At 42.3% G+C, this 18578-nt stretch overlaps 1 protein-coding gene across 1 annotated transcript in view; it reads left to right on the forward strand.

The window, feature by feature from the left end:
• Nucleotides 1–2173: 2173 nt before the first annotated feature.
• LOC142379038 (dual specificity testis-specific protein kinase 2-like) overlaps nucleotides 2174–18578 on the forward strand; it is a 50594-nt gene continuing 34189 nt past the window's right edge. Inside the window, exons 1-2 of the mRNA XM_075464110.1 lie at nucleotides 2174–2347; nucleotides 2859–3681. Of these exons, the coding sequence (XP_075320225.1) occupies nucleotides 3475–3681 (207 nt within the window). The 5' untranslated portion in view covers nucleotides 2174–2347; nucleotides 2859–3474. The remainder of the gene's footprint in view (nucleotides 2348–2858; nucleotides 3682–18578) is intronic.

The following is an 18578-nucleotide window of genomic DNA, read 5'->3' on the forward strand; positions in this document are numbered from 1 at the left end:
AACAGGGCACATTTTCTATGTTTCTGAGTGGTTACAACTGGATACACCCATGACCATAACAAAAAAGTAAGTTATACATAAGGGAAATTATTGCTCCAATGATTGATCCTATGACCAAACTATGATATCATCCTCATTACACATTGTATTGACATCACCTTTAATCCTGAATTATTTTTTGAAGAAAAATGACCACTTTTGCACTGTGTTACATTGTGTAATATAATATAATATAATATGATATAATATATATAATAAACCACTGCAGTTAGCCCACATCAACGTGAACAGGAACTGTCAGTACCGCACAGTGGAAAGAAGAAGATGAGTAGGAGGAATTCTGATGTTTTAAGATTTTTAAAACTATTTCTAAAAAGATTTTCATTTTGATATCATCATCCTAATTAAATTATCTTTTGCTGTTATGTGCTACTATTGCTAATATATTATTGCATATTATATGCTATTGTTGTTGGTTTGATTTTTTTATATATCAAGCTTAAAATATGTGTCATTGCTCTCTTCTGGCTGAAGCACCTAGTCTGGGATGGGTTTATTGCTATAAATCTTTAGTCATTTGTGCCAGGAGCTGGTCTCAGTTCAGCTATTAGGGTTTGGCTCTGCCTTTTCATCTGCTCCAATCAGAGCCGCTCAGTCACCGCTGACGCATGTGTGCCAGGTGTCAATTGAACACACTTAGAGGAAACCATAGAGGAATACAATACAATAGAATAGAAAAATACTTTATTCATCAAAGTGGCTCATCTTTGTTTTGAAAAAAACGTATCCCTCACCTCAGAGTCAAACGCACTACAATAAAAAGAGGAAAGAAACAAGATAACAAAATAAAAAGACAAACAAACAAAGAACAAGTAAACAAACAGACAAACAAATAAGTAAATAAAATAAAATAAATAAATAACAAATTACATTTTTACCTGAATCAGAAAATTAATTGTAAATGTAACAATACATTAATCATTAGGCAATGTGTCTCATCATTAATTGAACAAACTACAAAGAAAGCTGGCTCTGTGCTGGGGACTGCTCTGGAGCCCCTGAAGCTGATTCAATTCAATTAAATTCAGTTCAATTTTATTTATATAGCACCAAATCACATCAAATGTGATCTCAAGGCACTTTGAGTGTTGTCAGCTAGACAAGGAAAGCGCAATACAAGTACAGTCCATCTACCATTCCATTTACTGCAAATATACAGTCCAATTCAAGTCAATTACAATGTACAATTGTAATACAACCATACAACCATAATTTAATCAAATGCAAAAATTCCAAAATAGTCCAATTAAACAAAAGTTGCTTGGGTAAGGAAACCAACATTCTGCATTCTCTTTTGATTATGCAAAAGAGAATGCGGCAAGTTGATGAACATAATATTTCTGTATATTTCCTGCTGTAAAGCACTTTGGTACATCGTAAGGATTGTCTGTAAAGGGCTGTATAAATAAAATACATTTACATTTACATTTACATAATGAGGAAAACTGCCCACCCACTACATAATATATAGTGTTGAAAAAATGCAGGATGTTCAGTCAGAGGCTTCTTTAGCTCAGAACGATACAGGAGGTAATCTCTTCCCGGAGCAATAACTATACACAATGACAACTAATAATGATTAATGAAAAAAGAAAAATAATACTGCAACATTATAATTTGCATTTGAGATAAATGTTGCAGTATTATTTCTTATTTTAGAGATAAATTGAGATAGATAAAGTATGTTTCCATTTTATTTAATTTTGACTGATATAAATTCAAATTTGTGCAATAGAATAGAATAGAAATAGAAATAGAAAAATACTTAATTCATAATTATTTACAATGACAATTAATCTTATTATATTATTGAAACTTCAGATCTCTTAATACAAGCACAACTGAGAACTAATAAAGAGAATAACTAATGCTTTTTAAAAGCAGTGTAAGTAGATTTATGGTCACATTAAAGTTGTGTTACATGTCCAACAAACACTTTTCTATCATCGGGAAAAATCCCATTAGCCTACTAATCACAAACGGTTCCAACATATTTTTTCTTTGAAAATCTTTGTAGTGCAGCAACATGTGCATCCAGCATCGATTGAATGGTTAAACATTTTAGATTGAAATTCAAACAGGAAATGCTGTGTATCACTGTCGTTTCCTTGATTCAAACTTGTGTCGTTATGATTGTCGTCCCAACAAGCGGCTCGAGAAACACAAACCGAGACGGGATTAGCAGCAGTTGAAGCTGCCGAGGTACCGAACGCTATTTCTGGTTTCAGTTCGCCTCCGACACTCGGACCGCAGACATTTTTCTATCCAGACCGACACGGGGAGACAGGTGAGCCGTCTACCGTGCCTCTGCAGCCGCCTTGTCATTGACTTCTCCCCCTCTTATTAACATAAGCTACGATTGTTATAAAGATTTAATTCACGATATAAACATTTAGAATACTACATGTTCCTGATCATTTTACCACGTGTTATTTACCCCTCGCATCAGTGAAAAATAATACCAATGAATTGGCCTGTAATTATTATTAAGCCTAGCAGTACGATTAATTCGTGCAGGTCGATGTCATCCAGAGGAGGTAATAGCTTATCGTCCTGTGAGGTGATTCTCTGTGGCTGCAAGCCTTATGGCACATGAAATCGATGGGGACTAACATAAAACGGGGCCCCTAGTCCACGAAATCAAAGCTTAGGCTCTGTGTCCTGTTAGAACAAAATGGTGATATTTGCCTTGTGACTGTATCATTGTGCTGTTTCTATACTCCATCTTAAGCTGCAGGAAACCCACTGGTGCTGCGGCTGTATTTTGTTACAGAAATATCCCTGTTACTCTTCCACAGGGACCTGTGTATGACCTTCTCCCGGTACTGTGCAGCAGCAGCAGGGTCAGTCACTACACCCCTCACACTCAGGGATGGTCGTGGGAGCAGAGCCATCGCACTTACTGACACCGTGAGGAGGCGTTCAGGGACTGTGGGAATAACTACAATCCTGGTAGCGACAGCTTGGAGAATTTGAGGGTTCCTGTTTATTGGACCTTGTTGAGGGTCACTTTGGCAGTATGGATTAAAACAATCACAAACCAAGGAGGAATAGTGGACTATTCACGTAAAATTAGATTAATGTCTGAATGCTGAACAAATTAGTTATTTGGCTCTCTCAAGAGAGGGAGATTACACTTTTTCCGTTACACTTTGTTGTGTAATCGAGTCTTCCACTCAGCATTCATCAGGGTGGAACTGGAAAAGAAGGATACCCTCTCAGCGTGTGTTCGACAAACTTATGATTGGGTCATCAGGTAATTAATTTACCTTGGGATCATTTCTGATCATTCTGTCACCATGATGGTGGAAAGCACCATCACCACGTGCCTCGGGACTACTGTGGTTTAACAGACATTTTGGCTCCCCTGTGGGAAACAGCAGCGCATCTGGAGTGTGGTGGTCCACCCGTATCATGGACTACCACACTGAGTGCTGCTTCTGCGATCCAGAGGAGGGTCACGGAGGTCTGGATGAGCAGCCTCTTCACAGTATCCATGCACCCAACCGGATCCGACCATCTTCATACCGAGCCCTAAGGAGTGCCGTGTCCAGTCTGGCTCGCATTGATGACTTCTTCTGTGAGAAGATTGGCTCAGGTTTCTTTTCTGAGGTCTTTAAGGTATGTGACCTTGTCTCCTGAGTTGGCTACAGTTTCTTTGTGGGTGGAAAAAACTTCTATGGGTTAGAATACACTTTCACTATCAAGCAGAAACACATAATCCTCCAGTAATGTTGCACTGTCTTGACATCATTTATTAAAAATCATGGCATGTTCATTTTTAACTTCAACTTGGCATGATTAAAGTCCCATGGTCAACCCAAGGCCATAAAAAAATCTGAGACATTGAGAAACCATCCACTATTGTAGAGTTACAAATATTAGTTTATTGGTAGAAATTGAACTGGCAAATGTGTTTAAACTTTTGATAAAGATATTTTTTAAATCAAAGATTCACTGCTCTTAACCTTTTTAAGGTGACTATTTTCCACTTTTATTAGTTTTATATTGAGATAAACTCAGAACATCTGCGTTTTAGCATTATGTTCTCTACTAATTTTTGTACTGTTTCTGACGTATAAATATCAAATTGATGATTCAAGACAATAATTGTTGATTGAAGAGTCAAATTACTTCTGTGGTGCAATACATTAACCCCGCCCAGGGTCTCCTTAATCAGAATTTTCCAAGGTGTCTGTTGAGGATAAATATTACAGTGTGCATTCCCAGTTTCTGCAGGACTTTGCCATATGCTATGTTGGTGTCTGTAGAGGCTACCGTCTAAGAATTTTTTCCTTGTCAATACAGTTATTGAAAAGTAGCAATACAAAGCCCTATTCACAATGGTCAAAAACTTGCTACAACATCTGGCTCTTGATCTAGCTCTTGAGTGCATTCAGTCGTGGGTCAAATGACTGCAGTAGACATGAGTTTAATCTGCTCTGGATCAGCTCAGCATCACTGGGACCACAACACTCAGATGTAAATGATAATTGTTAGTTGAGAACGCTGTGGTCTGGCACACAAAAATAGGCACACCTCATATTTTCTTTATAGAAGCACAAGTTTGCCAGCTGGAACATGGCCAGGTCACATGACAAAGCTGCTCATTGACTGGTATTGTCATTGTTACCATGGTTGCAGCACACAGTTTTAATATGCAACCACCATGGAAATTCAGTGTTAAAGAGGTTAAATAGATTGGTCCACATATTTGTTTTGATCAAATTGCACTTTCTTTACCTTATTCATATTTCTTCACATTTTTTCTTCACCTTATACTATGCATGTGGGACACAGGGTATGTCAGTGAATCTACATTGTTACAGCTCAGCAGAAAAAAAAAGATATTACTGCTGAATTTATATATCAGCATTTTTTATGTATGTGTGCATTATGTGTACAAAACACACATGAAAAAAAGTTTAATTACAAGACATACTTATAAGGTAAACTGCGGTATTTTCAACATTAAGCCTCTTTTCTGAGCCGTCTGCAATGTTTTAGAACCCCCCTCACCGCTTTTTTGATGTTTACTGCTGTCTCCGGTATTTGCCTAATTTTGATTCTTCTCAACCTGCTTCAGAATGGCAAGTCATGCGCATGTCCAAAAAGGTCCGTAAAAGCACAATAAACGTCCGTTTTCAAAATAATCAACTCACCGGAGTGGTTACTGGTGTGCACTGGTAATCCATATCAAATTTCGTTGCGAAAAGTTGCTTCTGTCGTGTTTTATTTGGCAGCTCGTTCATGCTCGCACTATTTTCTTAGCGGTGGCGGAGTAATATCAACGAACATCCAGTACAAAATGTCAAATAAAACACGACAGAAGCAACTTTTCGCCACGAAATTTGATATGGATTACTAGTGCACACCAGTAACCACTCCGGTGAATTGATTATTTTGAAAACGAACGTTTATTGTGCTTTTACGGACCTTTTTCTCTGTTGTAAGTGTTGTAAGTATAGTGATACAAATCACTTACTCACCTTATACTGCTCTGTATTAATATGCGGCACTTATCCTCTGATCCTACTCCACCTCTGATCCGCCAGCGCTGACCTTAATGCGTCCATGGTAGTTAGCCGTTAGCTACACTAGAGCACTACAGGTCAAATAAGCAGCTAGTCCTAGCTAGTATACAGATAATTGCCTAGAATGTATTTATCCTACTTCATGAAATTCCATGTTCGATGTCGCTTATTTGTTTCAGATGCTCTGCACACATTCCATATGTGATATATTTTACTATTCTATTCAAGATCATATTTTCGTTCATTAGTCCTTGCTATACTCCCATGACCCTTCTAGCGGTCATGATGTCCTCTTTGAAAAATACAATCAGAGAGGTCCAGTCAATTTGACGGAAGGCCTACCATCTGCCATTTGCATAAACGTATAGTGGCCCACAGTTGACAAATTAAATATACCATTGCGTTTCGCTATTGTCGATATTTGCTTGCAATCTGCAGATTAACCACTAGGTAGCTATATGACAACCAATGTAAACACTGCTGACCAATACAGTAAATTGAAGAAATTGAAAAAAGATCTATATATAAACCGGTATAATCTCTCATCAATAACAATGGAAAAACAATTTTAGTTTTAATTTTTAATTTTTTAATACATAATAATTTTTTAATACATATTTGTCAGGTTTTGGGGTTGGGGGTGAAGGTAGGACACGGATGCGAAATCAACTGATATTGGTTTGAAAAAAAAGACACCTTATTTCCTTATTGTGAATATCTGTCGAATATCCAATATCAAACCAACTTCACCACGGTCTTAAGCGGCAGCTGCAGCAACAACATTTCCGGAAAGGTACTGGCTTGATTAAATTAATTCTGGACTCTATATCCGACCACATGAAGACCTCGGGACACTTCGGTTTGGCTTTAGGGACCCTCTACTCACTACCACGTAAGTGTTATGTTGTTTGGAGCTGTAGAAGAGGTATAAAAATAGTGTTTTGTAGCGGCGATACTCGATGCCCTCATCACTTCCAGGCTAACGACTTTTGGCTAAAAACGGTCAAATCGAAATTCTCAAAACACATCCGAATGACATGATTTTGATGTCAACTCAACGTATGTACTCCCAACATCCCGTAAATTGATCTAAAGTGCATTTTACGCCGGATTATCCCTTTAACTTTTGAAAAACAACGTGGAACATGGAAGTAACGGGAATCAACACAGGCAGGTCAGGTATGAATGGCAATGATCTCACAAAGGAACACAAAGGACTGAGAACTAAATAGGGAGTGGAAGTGATTGGGAACAAGGTGTAGCTGGTGGGGAATAAACGGGTGCAGTGAGTGAACTAATTAACAGAGTGCAGGGAAACTAAAACATGTCTAAAAACTAAACATGGACTGAAACACAAAAACATACCCTAAAACATGAAAACGTAAGTCCATGGGCGTGACAATATTAACCATTGTAATTTGGAACAGGGATTACATGCAACAGAACAAAAAGACATACAGGAACAGGGAGCTGAAAATGCAGAGGTGAGGTTCAAAACCCCTTGAGAAAAATAACTTCAACATCAGATACTGTAACAGCCCTCATTAAATATGTTATCCATTGATTGTTTTTCATTGGAAACAGGGACAAATTGCTACAGAACTGAAAGAAAAACAGAAACATGGGGCTGAGAATGAAGAGGTGAGAGTCACATACAATAACAAAATAAAATATAACTTCTGCCAGGCCAAAAAAAGTTGGCACCAAAAAAAGTTGCAGTCTAATGTTGTTGGGATGCATTTAGCTTGGATTATGGCACACATTTGCTGTGGATTGCCCACCACAGACCCCAAACCTTAAACCAGCAAAAGCGTGTCATGAGACAAAAGGTGTTTCAACAACATATTGGGAGTGTGACTGTTTTTGGCCGGGCAGTTTACTAAACTAACTTTGGCATAATTTTACAGAAAGCAAGCACAGAGCAGGTGCAGCAGGTGAGGATCCTGAAAAAGAGAAAGCATCAAAAAATAAAAACATACAATTAAGAACATTTAAGGAAGCTACCTTTGGCATACTTTTTCAGCAAGTACAATCACTGGCTGGGGAAGCTGAGGGTGTTGAAACAAGCACAGAGCAGGTACAGCAGGTGAGGATCCTGAAAAAGAGAAAGCATCAAAAATTAAAACATACAATTAACCCTTGCAAGGTGTTCGTGTTTTTGTTACATAGGTGTTTTTCTTTTTGACCCGGGCCTATAGAAAAACCTTTTAAAAAAGGCGGAAAAAATCAGCTCATATTCACACATGTTCCCTTCATCCTGCTTGTGAATTTCTGTGTAGATATGTTTTTGAGGGTGAGAGATACACAGAGAGAGAAAGATAAGGAGACAGTGAAGAAAGTGAGTAAACTGAATCCAAGCTCTCGGATTGAGCCACTAGTGCTCTTGTGAAAGGTTGCAACATTGATGCACAACTTGAGGACCGAACAATATCTGCACTCATTTTTCCACATAATTCACCCTCTGCCTTGTCCACTCAACATGTGATCAGTATATCAAAGAGTTTAGAAAATATTGATGTATAAGCCCCCCCAAAATGATATGGGTCAAAAAGACCCAGGAACACCTCCTGTGTAATAGAAATGTGCAGGGGGGGTTAGCAAAATTCATGATTCAAGATTCCTCACAGAAAATGAGCCATGGGCAGTGAATTTGTGTGAAAGAATAATAACAGATACCATTTTTCTCAAGCAAAAAACTGAAAACGGGTCAAAAAGACCCGAACACCTTACAAGGGTTAAAGTGTTAGTTCGCCATTTTGCACATTAAGCCCTGTTTGGGGGTATTCTGGGATGAGTTAGAGATGTTCTGATCACAATTTGGACATTTGGTGCTGAACGGAGCATTTAGGTATCCATTGCTGCAGCCCCCCCACCTTTGCATTGAGTCAATGACCACTCAAGCAAACAATCATAAAACGGCATTAAACTTTCGTTTGCAGAGACATGAAACTCACCGTGTGGTCTGTGGTGGACAGCGATACGTTGGCTCGAAAATCACCGCGAAATACGCTTCCAGAGAAGTTATATTACCATTATTGTCCGTCTTCATTGATTTGTATTGGTTTGACTAGTATTACTCCGCGCGCTGTATGTCGCTGGATGTCTTGCTGCTGCTATTCAACGGTGTCCGGAAAAATAGGTCCACCAAATGCTAAAACAACTGTTAGAAGGCACATTTCGCTGCGATTTTCGGGTCAATTTATCGCTGTCCACCACTGACCACACGGTGAGTTCCATGTCTTTTCAAACGAAAGTTTAATGCCGTTTTATGATTGTTTGCTTGAGTGGTCATTGACTCAATGCAAAGGTGGGGGGGGCTGCAGCAGTGGATACCTAAATGCTCCGTTCAGCACCAAATGTCCAAATTGTGATCAGAACATCTATAATTCACCCCAGACTACCTAAAAACAGGGCTTAATGTGCAAAATGGCGAACTAACACTTTAAGAACATGCTACTTTTACTCACAAGCATAACACAAGTTAACAGCCCAAGTTAATAAAGCAAAACTGGTTAAACAAAATAAGCACTTACCAGACGGACCAAAGAACATTTTGAGGTCATAACATATAATAGAACTATTTACAGTAATAAATCCAAATCATCTACTTTACAGGGGGAGTCATCAAACCATCTCTGCCATCCGTCATCATGGGCAATGTAAGATCGTTAGCTAACAAGTTGGATGAACTTCTAGCCTTGACAAGGACTCAGCAAGAATATCGGGAATGTAGCATTATGTGTTTTACTGAGACATGGCTGCAGGATCATATCCCTGACTCCAGCGTCTCTCTGTCGGGCTTCCTGACTGTACGAGCAGATCGAGATTTAAAGAGTAGCAGGAAAAGGAAAGGGGGTGGATTGGCAGTGCTTGTCAACAACAGATGGTGTCACCCAGGACATGTTACTGTGAAGAGTCGTCTCTGCAGTCCTGACATTGAACTATTGGCAGTAAGTTTTCGTCCATATTATTTGCCAAGAGAGTTCACCAGTGTTGTTTTGGTGGCTGTTTATATTCCACCCTCAGCTGTTGCCGACACTGCATGTGATGTCATCAGTTCCGTTGTTGCTAAGATACAGACACAACACCCCAATTCTTTTGTGGCAATATCTGGTGATTTTAATCATGCCTCACTCTCTGCTACACTGCCAACTTTTCAACAGTTTGTCAGCTGCTCTACCAGAGAAAACAAGACATTGGATTTGTTTTACACAAATGTCAAGGATTCATACATTTCGAAATCAAGACCTCCCCTGGGTAAATCAGATCACAACCTTGTTTTTCTCTGTTCAGCATATAAACCCCTTGTCCAGAGACTACCTGTCACAAAAAGGACTGTTAGAAAGTGGTCACAGGAAGCTGAAGAAGCCTTACAGGGTTGTTTTGATGCAACCGATTGGATTTCTCTTTGTAAGCCACATGGAGAGGACATTAATGCCATGACTGAGTGTGTGACTGACTATATAAACTTCTGTGTGGACAACACCATCCCCACCAGAACAGTGAGATGCTTCCCTAATAACAAACCCTGGATCACCAGTGAGCTAAAGGAACTATTGAACAAGAAAAAAAGAGCCTTTAGGGAGCGAGACAGGGAGTTACTGAGGAGTATACAGAAGCAGCTCAAAGTCAAGATCAGAGAGAGCAAGGAGGTGTATAGAAAGAAGCTTGAGAGTAAACTGCAGAGGAACAATATCAGAGATGTGTGGTCAGGAATGAAGAAGATAGGCCTCAAACAGAGGGAGGATTGGAGGATGGAAGTCTGGACAGAGCAAATGAGCTGAACATATTCTTCAACAGGTTCAGTTCAGGAACAAGCTCACCATCCTCCCCTCCTGTTCCCAGCCAAAGAGACATCCCACCCTCCTCTGACCCACAGCTTTCCTGTAACATCTCCACCTCCACCTCAGTCATGGATTCTTCTGCTTCCACTAGTTTGTCTTCAACCCAATCAGGAGATGCTGCTGTCCCCTTTGCCTCTCCCTCCCACTTTTCTGTTTCTAGAAGTCAGGTGAAGAGGCAGTTGGAGAGACTGAACCGGAACAAGGCTGCAGGTCCAGATGGTGTCAGCCCCCGAGTCCTGAAGGCCTGTGCAGAGCAGCTCTGTGGGATTCTGCAACACCTTTTCAACCTTAGCTTGACCCAAGAGAAGGTACCACTGTTGTGGAAGACATCCTGTCTGGTTCCGGTACCAAAGAAAACTCACCCTTCAGTCATCAATGACTACAGACCTGTTGCCCTGACATCCCACATCATGAAGGTCCTGGAGAGACTCCTGTTGACCCACCTGTGTAAGCAAACCAGCACATATCAGGACCCCCTGCAGTTTGCTTATCGCCATGGAGTTGGAGTTGAAGACGCTATCATACACCTGCTTCAACAAGCCCACTGTCATCTGGACAAAGCAGGCAGCACTGTGAGGATCATGTTCTTTGATTTCTCCAGTGCATTTAACACAATCCAGCCTGGTCTGCTTCGTCTGAAACTCCAGAAGACTCAGGTGGAGGCCTCAACAATCACCTGGATTAATGACTACCTGACAAACAGACCACAGTTTGTCAGACTGAAGAATTGTGTGTCTAACCAGGTGATCAGCAGCACAGGAGCACCACAGGGGACTGTACTCTCACCATTCCTATTCACTCTGTACACTTCAGACTTCCAGTACAAGTCAGACTCCTGTCATCTACAGAAATATTCAGATGACTCTGCAGTGGTCGGGTGTATCAGAGATGGACAAGAAGCTGAGTACAGAGAGCTGGTGGACCGCTTTGTGGCATGGTGTGGGAACAATCATCTCATCTTGAATGTTAACAAAACAAAGGAGATGATTGTAGATTTCAGGAGAAACAGGGTCAGATCAAACCCTGTTTCCATCATGGGAGAAGAAGTGGAGGTGGTTGAGGAATATAAATACCTTGGTGTTCATCTGGACAACAGACTGGACTGGAGACACAACAGTGAAGCCATCTACAAGAAAGGACAGAGCAGACTGTACTTCTTGAGGAAGCTAAGGTCCTTCAAGGTTAGCAACAAGATGTTGCAGATCTTCTACAAGTCTGTTGTTGAGAGCGTCATTTCCTCTGGCATCATCTGTTGGGGCAGCAGCATCAGAACCAGGGACCTAAAAAGACTCAACAACCTGATAAGGAAGGCTGGTTCTGTTCTGGGGACGACTGTGGAACCTCTGGAGACAATAATGCAAAGAAGGATTTTGCATAAAATCAAGAGAATTATGGACAACCCTGAACATCCTCTCCATGAGACTGTTATCGGAAAACAGAGTCTCTGCAGTCAAAGGCTTCTTCAGTTTGGATGCAAAACGGACCGCTACAGGAAATCTTTCCTGCCCACAGCCATCAGCATCTATAATAACTCCTTGATTTAATTGAGTTACATTAACATTTAATTTCCCTCTGGGATAAATAAAGTATTTTTGAATTGAATTGAATTGAATTAATTGAAGTGGGACAGCAAGATAAGCCTGAGGATCTGTTAGTTTCTCCATACCAACCAGCTGCACAGCTAATTGAGCCGCAAACTCTGGCCAACCGCACTCTCCGCTTCCAGGATAGTTGGTTCAAAGACTACCCTTGGCTTCATTACAGCTATGATGTGAAAGGCGTTTTGTGTTTCTACTGTTTCACATCTTTTAAACATGGTACCTCAAACATGGCAAAAAACACAGAACACACGTTCATTACACAGGGGTATAGGAATTGGAAAAGGGCTAGGGAGTCCTTCAGCAGGCATGAAGGCAGTAGGGCTCACATAATAGCAGTCAACACACAGAAACATAAGCACAAGTCAGTGAGAACGCAGCTTTGCAGTGTCTCAGAAACTGCGCAAGCAGCATCAAGGTCGGTACTGCTTGAGATTGTGGGGTCGGTGAGGTTCTTGGCAAAGCAGGGCCTAGCTCTGAGAGGCCATGACAATGATGATGGGAACTTTAAACAGCTCCTGGAAGAAAAGGCTGAGACAGACCCAAACTTGGCACAGTGGCTTCAAAGACAACACAGCTACACCAGTCCCGAGTGTCAAAATGAGCTGCTCAAAATAATGAACAACAGCATCCTACGAGGCATCACTGCAGCAATCCATCAACAACCAGTTCTGCAGTTCTCCTTGATAATGGACATTACCGGCATAGAACAAATCTCAATATGCCTCCGGTATGTGGATGAAGACCTGGAGCCACTGGAGGAGTTCATTGACTTGTATGAGGCTTCTTCCACCACAGGTGAGCAACTCTTCAAGATTGCCTCCGATGTGCTGCTTCGACTCAATCTGCCGTTTTCCGGACTTCTTGACCAGACCTACGATGGAGCTGCCAACATGTCGGGGCACTTGTCTGGGACACAGGCCCTGATTCGGAGGGAGCAACCCTTGGCCAGCTTTATCCACTGTGGCCCTCATTGTGTTAATCTGGTCACACAGTCAACATGCTCAGCAACACCAGTTATCAGGGATGCGCTGCAGTGAATCCACGAATTGGGGTGTTGGTTGCACAGTCTGGGAAGGCAAATGCCGCTTTCAAGGATGTCGCAAAACCAGCATCCGGCTCAGTTAGTGCCATCAAGCCTCTGTGTGCCACCAGATGGACCGTGCGAACACCAGCAATCAAGGCAGTCCTCAGCCAGTATACCTCGATCCTTGCTGCACTAGAGGAGATGGCATCTCAAGTGGGAGATAACACCGCCTCACGCGTGAATGGCCTCTTTGACAGGCTCCAGAGGGGGACCACCATCCTGGGGCTTCTGCTTGTACGGGAACTGCTCGTGAGGTTGGAAGGCCTGAACACATCTCTGCAGGGAAGAGGGACTACCATCTCTGGGATGATGAAGGCTTTTGACTGCACAAGGCAGGGCTGTCTGGCGTTGAGGACTGATGCTGCATTCAGGACCATCTTCGAAGAAGCAGTGACCCTCACCACAAACATGGACCTCCAGCCCATAGAGGTCCGGCCAAACATCACACTCCTGAGACAGCAGAGGAGTATTTCCGGGTGCAGTTTTTCCGTGCTGTTGACACCGTAGCCACCCAGCTACAGGTTCGGTTCGACCAGACAAGCGTAGACAAGCAGGTTAAAGGTAGGGTAGGAGATCCTGGATTTTGAGTCCAGCGAAGCTGCATTTTGAAAATACACAGGTAAAAAGTCCCAACCCTTTTCTTCACTTTCCCCCCGAAGGCACGCCTCTAGAGTACATGAACGCGCACGAGCACGAAGGTGCACGAGCGCTGTTCTGACAGCAAGCATCGATCGTTGCCGTATTTAGTATTTAGTATTTAGTTTATGCTAACTATACGTTTAATAATGCTAGGTGCTAGCCAAGCTGGCTCTAGTTTAGCTTCCTGCCAAGCTTCTGGACGCGTAATTCGTTCACGGAGCAGGGTACGCGCACGGGGGGGGGGGGAGAGCAGATTGCAGTTTGATAGACGGCATCAGAATCCAATCATTGTGAACGGTCCGTTCACAATGATTGGATACTGTTTTTCCTAGATTGTACGTTCTAGAGGCCACTAAAACTTTTCATATTTGTGTCAAAACTTTTAATTAATTGGTTGCAATGGGGGTGTGAAGAGTATTTCAAGCAATATGTAAAAAAATGTTCCAGAAAAAGATCCCCTACCCTGCCTTTAAGCTGGAGGACATGCTGGTGACGGGGAAAACAGATGGAAACATTGTGAAACAATATCCAGAACTGGAACAACAGCTTATGCAGATACAGCTAGCCATGTTTAAGGCGAACAACAAATATACGACCTGTGAATAAGCTGCAAAAATCCTCAGAGGGCTGTCACCAGAGGTCAGAGGGCTCTTCCCGCAAGTGGAGACGCTGGTGAGACTGCTGCTCGTGGTGCCGGTGTCCTTCTGTGAGGCGGAGAGGAGCTTCAGTGCCCTGCGTCGCCTGAAGACATGGCTCCGGTCATCGATGTCTCAGTTGAGGCTAAACAGTATCGCCATCTGCCACGTCCATAGGGACAAACTAAAGAAAATCGAAAAAAAAGAAATAGCAACAGCCTTCATTGAACAATCAGAGAGAAGGGTCCATGTTTTTGGCCACTTTTAGTTCTCATTACAGTAGCTGTACACACACACACATACACACATAGAGATACACAAATGGGGGTCAGTCTGTCGTAAACCAGTTTTCTTTTGAGGGTTTGCACACAACATAGGTCTGTGGACCTTGTACAGGAAGGAAGTCAGATACCATTCCTGGATATGGGCTGTGTCTTTGATGGGTACATGGCCAGTGCCTTTTAAGTACAAATTCAGCAAATACCTGTCACTGCTCACCAGAGAGCGTTTGTTCACCTATGAATCCAGTTTCATGCTTTTTGTTTTTGATTTATTGTTGTTCTGTTACTAACGCTTTAACACAATACAAGTTAAAAATTTCCTAAATGCAGATCTTCTGTGGGATCTTTTTTTGCAAGGCATCATTCACATCAGACAGTGCTTCTTCAGAATCAGATAACTCACAGCTTGTCTTCTTAATAACGGTCTCCAAATCTAACTTTCAAAAAGCCACAAAACAAGAAAAATAAAAAACTTATAGCATCTGAACACACAAGACGTCAAACGACAAACAAATCCAGGAAAGACAAGGGGTTCTCTTCCGACCTTCTCCCCCCCTTCCACGGGTCTGTGCAAGCAAGCAACACAAGGGTTGCACGCACAAGGCGCATGGACGGACGGCCAGCAGGGGCTAGCGACAAGCAGCTACCTGGTCACATGAACAATATCTAGTTTGTCGACTACCCGCCATTCTGAAACCAGAAAGGCTGGTAGACACACTCTCAGTACACCCCAATCGTAATTTTACACATATACATTGTTATATTACCACACTACATCATAACTAACTGTAAACTGTTAAATGATAAGCATTACATCTGTTTCACGGAGCAATGGGCAGGGATAATGCGCATTTAACGCTGAATGGGCACTTAGGGAAATTACGTGGACATTCTGAATTGCGGCCTCCAAGTCTAACCTTCAACAAGTCACACACACAAAGAAGAAACTTAAAAAACTTACAGCATCTGAATACCCAAGACCGTCACACGACACAAACAAATCCAGGAAAGACAAGCGTTCCCTTCCGGGCTTCTCCCTCGACATCCATTGGCGTCTGTGTCAAACAAAAAACCATCGTCAATGGCTAACAACACACACATGACGCATGGACGGCCGGCCAGCTGGGGTTAGCTGCCAGCAGCTGCCCGGTCACATGAACAATCCCCATTACTACAAGCTCGCTCTTCTGAAACCAAAAACCGCTGGTAAATCCCAAATCGTAATTTTACACACTTTAACCTTCTTCTGGGCGAAGATTTCACGTTAAAATGCAAGTTACTCATCAAGGTGCTAACTTTAATTGCTTTATGATCTGATGGCTACACTGAAAAGTGAAAAAAGGTGGTTGTGACAGAATCTCACCATGGTAGCGTCAGTGTAAGAAGCTGGAACAATAACCAGCTGCAACTGACATACATAAATACACCACCTGAATACACATGAAATCTTATATTCCAACATCTAGCTAGTGAACCGTAAATAGTTAGCGTGTTAACCTTGCTACCTAGCGCACTTTGCTAGCTGGGAAACTAACCACCTGCACCTTTTTAACAGATAATCGTAACGTCTATAGACTTCGCCCCCGTTTAACCGTTACGATTTTCACAAATCACAAATATTGTTTCCAAAATTAAACAACCCACCTACCTGTTAAGGCTCCTGTCGTGGCATAAAGCGTCGGCTTCACTCTTCAAGACGCCCTTGCGGGGGCAAAAAACAAAATGAAGACATTCGCGCACATTCCATTTCTAGCATCACCGCCCTCCTGCCCTCGAATCGAATGTTGACGTGTGTCGTGTTTTCCAAACTCGGTGTGGAGGGGGGAGGGGTAGCCTGATTATCATCGACTTTCAAATCACTTCTGTTCGAGACTTGCCGAAGGTGTTGCGTCACTAGGAGGGCGAGGCCTGGCTAGGGGAGGGGCGTTCTTGAGCAGCATCCCTAGCATGAGCTCACCAATTCAGCTTCTGCACCAAAAGCGGCGTTTGCACTTTCTCTACTTTTTTAAAGTGGTGGGGACAAATCTGCTCGTCAGACAAAGTGCCGGGGACGCGTCTCCGGCGGAAATGACGCGCCTGTGCTGATCGCACATGTGATCTTGCTACCAATCTATATGACCAGCTGATGGAAAAGGGAAAATATTTTGTTGAATTCTCCCTTGCTGTGGATGAGAGCAGCGACACATCTGATACTGCCCAGCTGTCAGTCTTCATCCGTGGAGTGGACTCAAATCTGTGTGTTACGGAGGAACTTTTGGGATTGAAATCAATGCATGGCATAACCACGGGAAAGGAAATCTTTGAAGAGGTTTCCAAATGTGTAACTGAAATGAAGCTGCCATGGGATAAACTCGTGGGACTAACGACAGATGGTGCGCCAGTGATGTGCGGACAAAAGAGTGGACTGGCGGGCAGGGTTCGGGAGAAGATGTGAAAGGTAACTGCAGGTGAGCTAACTATTTATCACTGCATCATACACCACTGTGTGGTAAAGCCCTAAAGATGGAATGTGATATGACCACAGTAACACGAGTAGTAAACTTCATAAGAGCCAGGGTCTGAATCACCGCCAGTCTTTTCTGGAGGAGTGTGCCGAGGAAAAGTAATGAATGAAGTAATGAAGTAATGAGCTGCTTGAGGAAATATGTCTGGAAATATATTTCTGGAAAGCAAAGGGAAAGACACAGCAGAGCTCCAGTAGCAAAAGTTTCTGTGTGAGCTGGCCTTTCTATGTAACATCATGAGCCATCGTGATGCGCTGAACCTGCAGCTTCAGGGGTGGGAGCGTATCATCACAGACATGTTCGTTGACGACAAGGGCTTTTAAAACTAAACTGTGCCGGTGGGAGAATCAGATGCTGCAAGGAAGCCTGGGCCATTTTCCCTGCTGCCAAACCATGACATGCAGATCTCTACCGAGATTTGCCGACTTTGATGTCCAGAAATGTTGCTTTGTACTGCTCAGTAATCCATTTGCAGTTGACGTGGAAAACGCACCAACCAATTTCCAAATGGAGCTGATTGAACTCCAGTGTAGTTACATGCTGAAGTCAAAGTATGATGCTGTGGGCGCTGCACAGTTTCCACATTTCATCCCTGACACAATGCCTCAGCTCTGCACCCAAGCTTCTCAGATGCTCTCCATGTTCTGCAGCACTTATCTATGTGAGCAACTATTCTCCTCGATGAAGATGACCAAATCATCTCACAGGAGACGTCTGACTGATGAACACCTTCACTCGATCCTGATTTCCTCAGCTTAGAGCCTGAGCCCAGACATTGATGAACTAGCATCAGAAGAGATGCCAGGTATCTGGCTTGGATGCATCAGAGTAGAGTAAATTTAAAATTCGATTTTGCATGTGTGCAATATTAAGTTATATATTGTATTGTATTAACAGTAGCTTGTTCCATATTTAATGTTTAGGGGGGGATTTTAAGCCTAATCTTAAAGGTAGAAAGAGTGTCTGCTTCCTGGACGTATACTGGCAGGTGGTTCCACAAGAGAGTGGCCTGATAACCGAAGGCTCTGCCTCCCATTCTAGTTTTAGAAATTCTTAGAACCACAAATAGACCTGCAATCTGAGAGCGAAGTGTTCTGTTTGGAAGATATTGCAATATGAGAACTTTAAGATATAATAGAGCTTGGTCATTAGGAGCTTACTTAATCCAGTTAGAAGAAGAATTTTAAATTCTACTCTGAATTTAACAACAATGGCCCTCATTTATCAAGCCGTCGTAGGAAGCATCGTATATATGAGCGGAGAACTCGTCGTACGCAGAGGCTCAAGTGAGATTTACAGAACATGCGTACCACACCAATCCCATCGTAAAACCGAGCGGCTGTTGATAAATCCGGTGGCTGAAATCCATCGTAATGATCCTAACCACGCCTTCTAC

The sequence above is a fragment of the Odontesthes bonariensis genome, chromosome 4 (assembly GCF_027942865.1).
Source record: "Odontesthes bonariensis isolate fOdoBon6 chromosome 4, fOdoBon6.hap1, whole genome shotgun sequence".
NCBI classification, from domain to species: Eukaryota; Metazoa; Chordata; class Actinopteri; order Atheriniformes; family Atherinopsidae; genus Odontesthes; species Odontesthes bonariensis.